This window comes from Polistes canadensis, unplaced genomic scaffold (assembly GCF_001313835.1).
Source record: "Polistes canadensis isolate GaletaPanama2010 unplaced genomic scaffold, ASM131383v1 scaffold_335, whole genome shotgun sequence".
Lineage (NCBI taxonomy): Eukaryota > Metazoa > Arthropoda > Insecta > Hymenoptera > Vespidae > Polistes > Polistes canadensis.
Window position 1 is genome coordinate 147,326 of NW_014569882.1, and position 6,169 is coordinate 153,494.

The window sequence follows — 6,169 nt, forward strand, 5'->3', positions numbered from 1 at the left end:
TAAATATAAAAATTAACAAACTATAATCGTCGGATAATACAATAATAATAATAGTAATAATAATAAACAAATTATAATTTGCTGAAAATCTTCAAATAAAAAAATGTAGTAGAAAATTATTTTATTAATTGACAATAGTGTTTAGACACGTGATATACAAATCCTTATAATTATTTCTACAAAAATACCCACACATACATAAAAAAAGAAACAAAAATCGAAAACTGAATACATTAAAAAAAACAAATGACAAATTTGATTAAAATAATCGAACAAAATGTTAATAATTTTCTTTCATAGTATGGAATAATATGGATTAAAAAAGTAGTGCAGAACAAGTAAAAAAAAAAAAATTATTTAGAATATTTAGAATGGAGGAAATAAATCGGGAAGATAATCGATCACAAAACTAGCTCTTACGTGAAACATAAATCTCGCAATTATTTGTCAAACAACATCCGTCTTGCAAATAAACTTTAAAGGATTAGGTTAAAATTGAAAAAGAAAAATTGAAAAAAAAAAATTTCATAAAAATAATGCAACAAAATTGTATTAATTATATTGTTACACAACCATAAACTATTATCAAACCGAACTGTGTACGTACGTTGAAAGAAATTAATCAGCAATAGAATCGGTCACAAAACAATTATCGAATGTAATATTTTAAATATTGCAATTGTTTGTTTAAAAAAAAAAAAAAACTAGTCCTACAAAAAAATCGATAAACGATTATAAAATAAAAGAAAGAAAAAAAGAAAAAAAATTCATAAAAATAAAAATTACAAAAAAAATTTCATAAAATTAATCGAACAAAACATTAATTATCTTCTTCAACACATACACACACAATATGAGCTATTATAAGATGATCTATGAACGTTTGAAGGAAATGGACCGACGAGAGAAGAATCGAGCACAAAACTAATACTAATCAAGAAATACACATAGACGAGTTCTCGGCCAAGATCGGCTCCGATCCGATGACGCTCGAAAGAACACCGAGAGCGGACGTCGCGTTTCACGTGAAAGTTCGGAATCAGAAAACCAGTGTGTGTGGTATGTGAACACACATGCACGCATTATGTATATATGTATATATGTACATGTATATTATGTATATATGTGTCTCTTAGTTTGAAACTTCCTGTTAAGTTACACACGAGACACCTTCCCTCTCGAACATAACCCCCCTTTTCCTCATTGAAACCATATTTTGTTTTTTAGATAAATATATATATATATTTTTTTTTTCTTAATTCTTTTTTAACATTTTTCTTATTATTTTTTTTCATTTTTAATTATAATTTCTTCTTTTCTTGTTTTTTTTTTTAAATACCATAAGATCGTTTAGTGGTAAAATTATTTTCTCTTTACTTTTTTATTATTCGTTTGTTTAATATTTTATAATTATTTTTTTCTATTTTTTATACATTGCAAAAGATAATAAAATTCTCTTGACAAAACAAGGAAATAATTATATTCCTTCGTTAAAATGATAATTAAAAAAAGCATTCTTTTAATTTTTAAAAAATTATTTTTTGTTTAAATTATTGTTGTTAGAGATCAAAAGATCCTTCCTGAGAAAACAAGGAAGAAGGTATGTTATCGTTAAAATATTTAAAAAAGATATTTATTTTTAAGAGATCATAAGATTATTTTTGACAAAACGAGGAAGAATTAATAACACTTGTCGAGAGAATAAGAAGCAGGTGTTACCAGAACTTGCTTTGGAAAGTCACTAAAGTTGCTTCAAAAGAGTTCAAAGGAATCAACAGAGACAGTCAGGTGCAGTCTACCTATACGCGTGTTCCGAAATCATTATATTTTTCTACGTACTCACGGTAAATTCGATCTTTGTTATTTAATGATAACTATCGATCAATCTCGTAATAATTTTATTCAAATTATTTTTTTTTAACTCCAAGATCAAAAAATAATTAAAAAAAAATAAGATAAAGATGGTAGAGAATTAAAATATTATTATACAAGAAGTTGAGAGAGAGAGAGAGAGAGAGAGAAAAAGTGAATACACATGAGTCATAAAAAATATTCTTTTTCGATCTAAATATATCGATAGTTATAAATAAAATTAAAATAAAATTGATAAATAGAGAAAAAAGAAACAATATTAAAAATAATATAGAAAAGATTATTTATTAAACTCACCTGATAATAACTTGATTCCGCCATTTTGGCCACTATACTGCTACAATCACTCACTCACTCTGCTTTCTCTCTATCCGTCTATCTTTGTGCACAAAACGATGCAGTTCATCGTTATATTCTCACGCGCGAACCACCATCCTCGTCTATAATTTTATTTATATATTTATTTTCTTTTATTTAAATTTATATTTTATTATCCTATTTCACATTTTAAACACACAGACGATAATAAACATGTTTTCTTCTTGGGGTGTACGTTTCTTTTCTCCAAATAACCTAAGAAATTTTACCGATCGAACGCGATACGAAGTTGCCTCCACCGAGCCGAACGAACGATAGACGCGACGGAGCTGTCTCGAAACGAGATAGAAAAAGAGAAAATGAGAGATAGATAGAGATAGAGAGAGAAAGAGAGAGAGAGAAACATAGACATTAGTAGTGCGTTCCCACCGACGACAGCACGTTAACTGGACGAAGAACGTTGAACCAATCGCGAAACGAGTCGCGCGCCACGCTATCCCTACTACTAAACCTTGAGTATACCCGAACAAGCCAATAGCAAGATCGTAACTCGAAACGAATGAAAGAATCGTCCAATCAACAAACATAATATCGAGCAAGTACCAAAATATCACTTTTTTTAAACGTTTTGTGTTATCGAATATTTTTAATTATTCTTTCRTCTTTTTAGTTTTATACAATTGTAAGAATAATATAAATTATTTTAATAATTATAAGTTCATTACTTACACATATCCTTATTAAATATATTCAATATCACAATCATTGGGAAACTAATATTTATTTATATAAATTTATTATACTGTGAAAAACTTCGTAAAGATGTTTGTAAATAGCTTCGATTACTTCGAATGAACGTTTCTTGGAAATCTCGCGATGATTGTAATTTTGTAATAAATTTATTTGCCGTAATAATAATACATTTGGCATATTATTAAAAATGTTTCTAACTTATTTTAAATGAAATTACTCAAATATGTTAATATGTTAGAATAATAAATTATATTAATTAGTATAACGAAAAAAATTAATAAAATTATATTGATTAATATTTCAAAAGATATGATTTATTTGAACTCTATAACGCTTAATAGATTGATTTCAAGAATATTAAATAGAAGACCCTGTTTACGTCCTTTGTAAAATAGTATAAATTGATCCGAGATTTATGTTTACGAATTCAGAGCTAGTTTATTCCAATATAAGTGTATCAATTTGAGTATCTAACTGAGCCTATATATGATAAATTAAAAAAATTAATACATGAGAAAATTATAAAATTTTACATTAAAATTTAAATCAGAACTAATCATTTACCTGTAATCTTTCTAATCTTTGATCCATATAGTCATATAATCCTAATGTCGATTGTATTTGATGCATACAATTAAGAAAATACGCAGTCATATCAACCGTAGGTAATCTCGAAGCTGTTTCAATAACTTCTTTTAATAACACATTGATAATACACTGTAAAAACATAATTTTCGTTAATACTGATACAAGTGAATTTATTATTTTATCAATACTTATTGTATTTACTTGAAACATATATTTTACTCTATCTTCGGCTATGTTAGCCATGGAGAGAATTTCATTCAAGAGGTATAATAATCTCGAAACAGATGGTACCGATATTAAATCATTTTCTGAAGGTTCAGCTCATTCTCCAAAAGTTCTCTCTGTTTTAATTTCTCTTTGTAATCTACTCCGAAAACTTGTCTTGACTGTACTAAAAAATTGTACAATGTTGAGTTTAGAATGCTATCTGGTATAATTTGTTGAATTATAGCACGATACAATTTTGTTAGAGTTGTAATGAAATATAAAACAGTAGCTCGAGTTTCAACAAAAACTGCATTCTATTCTTGATTGTAGTGGATAACAAAGTCCTTCTGTAATGTTACTTACACAGTGCTTAATTTGATCAGGTATATCCAGAATAAATATTCCTATTAATTGTATATAGCAACTTATTAAAACTATTATTATCATTAGTAAATTTCTGATCAGTTTTATTGGAATCCTTAATTGAAATTAATATGTTTTCCTTTTCAATAGAAATTGCTTGATGCAACCAAATAAGCATATCGTCAACATATCTTTTATGGTCACAAGCATGCATTTCTATAGAATTTGGTGTTCCACCAATGGGTTCACTTAATGTTAATATGTCTATAAAAGACCATAAGAGAGCCGTTTTTCTTTTATCGCAAAATTCATCTAAAATGTACCTAATAAAAACGTTTTAATAAATAATTACAAATATGAATGATTTTACTAAAATATAACTACTTCAACTTACTTGAATAAAATAAGTCTATCTTACAATTTACTCATCGCTTTAATGTGTGAAGGTGCTAATTGTTTGTCTTCTATAAATTTACATCGACTTTGCATCCGCTCTGCATCGCTCTTCAAAGTAGCTTTTTCAAGCATAATTCTTAGCATTATATCTAATGCCAGCTTTTGATAACCAGATTGCATCAATATGTTGTACTTGCTGTATATTGCACCTTAAAATTTAAATATTATTATTTAAATAAATTAATATGTGTTATAAATGTCAAGCCAGTCTCTAGGGACTGGCCTTAAACTTTTTATTCAAGTCATGTCAGTCACCAGTGGCAAACGGTCTTATTTTTCTATGGCTGACAGATCATCGTAACCCAAATGGAAAGCTCGACAAAAATGACTTGGGGTTTAATATGTCACATAAACTTAATTTAAAATACTTGACTGAAAAGTGTATCAGTACTCAACTAAGAATAGTAAAAAACTTTTCAATTATAAGAGACTCTCTGTGTGTTTCATGCAAATTTGTTATCTCCAATTGAGATAATTAAAAATTCCTGATAAATATGTTTCTAACTAGCATCGATAATACATGTCTGCAAATTGTAAGCAAATGTTATACATTTTTTGTACAATCAATTATATTACTTTTTAGGAATGAAATACTTTTCATATTGTAGTCTTGTATGTTCAATGAATTGGGAAGTTTTAGTTTTTGTAACTTGTAAGTGATTACTCATATATTGAGCTGAAGTATTTATTGCTAATATATCTGATATACTAGATTGGGGAAAAAGAAATCCATTTTTTTTACGTTTATTTCAAGTCAAAAATAATTAATTTTTTCCCCTAACCTAATATATTATATTATGCATTTGATATATATATATATAATATTAGTTTTAAATTTTTTCAATAATGATAAAAAATCTTTGTTAATGGCATACTTTTTCTTTATATTTTATTTCTTAAATTACGACGATTATCATATCATATTTATTGTTTGCCGTACAAAATATTGACAATTCTTTCCAAACTTCAAATGTATTCTAAGTGAAAAAAAATAATCAAAATAAATTCAATGTATATAACAATCAGATGTATTTAAATGTATAAACATAAATCACAGTTATTAACATACAATACTTTGTCATGCTCTTCTATTCTCGATTAATATTTTTTTCACTCGTTGCAATTAACTAATTTCATAGTCGTTAGAACAGATATCCTTTAATTTATAATAGTCATATGGCATACATCACATAAATGTGACAAAACCAATTTAAGTTTTATATTTTATAGATATATATTCTTTCTTTTTTAAGTAGATGACTTTTGAAGTCCTCTTATAGTGTCCTTTACACACTTACACGCACTCACTCACCGCAATCACTCATGCGTACTCACTACTGCTATGCAGCCAATTATATTCAAGTAGGCTGACAACCTAAGCTCTGCTATACGGCAGCACGTTGACTGCAAGGCGAGTTTTCAAGAAAATATCCGTCAGATCACGCGCGCCACTATACCGTGCGCACTTCCATAAATTCAAACTTACTCGATGCCGGTGTGTAGCATGTTAGGCTCACTGTTATTTATTGTAGTAGAAAATTATCATATTTAAAACGATTTACCAAAGAATACTGTATTCTTTGATAGTACTGTACCATAATCGCGTTATGTA

General features: G+C 27.4%; 1 protein-coding gene and 1 long non-coding RNA gene across 6 annotated transcripts in view; both read right to left on the reverse strand.

The window, feature by feature from the left end:
• Positions 1–2,792, reverse strand: part of LOC106791716 (serine/threonine-protein kinase N) — a 122,687-nt gene extending 119,895 nt beyond the window's left edge. For 4 of the 5 annotated variants that reach the window (XM_014757578.1, XM_014757581.1, XM_014757577.1 and 1 more), the window contains exon 1: positions 2,170–2,791. In XM_014757578.1, the coding sequence (XP_014613064.1) occupies positions 2,170–2,193 (24 nt within the window). In that variant the 5' untranslated portion in view covers positions 2,194–2,791. Of the gene's footprint in view, positions 1–2,169 lie in introns of all 5 variants that reach the window. The other variant, XM_014757575.1, reaches the window with a different exon arrangement.
• Positions 2,793–3,073: 281 nt separating this feature from the next.
• LOC106791718 lies at positions 3,074–5,936 on the reverse strand. The gene is made up of 6 exons (XR_001382221.1): positions 5,627–5,936; positions 4,496–4,706; positions 4,102–4,424; positions 3,733–3,922; positions 3,508–3,660; positions 3,074–3,423 (listed from the first exon to the last, which is right to left on the reverse strand). It is a non-coding gene; the product is annotated as an uncharacterized LOC106791718 (long non-coding RNA).
• Between the last annotated feature and the right edge of the window lie 233 nt (positions 5,937–6,169).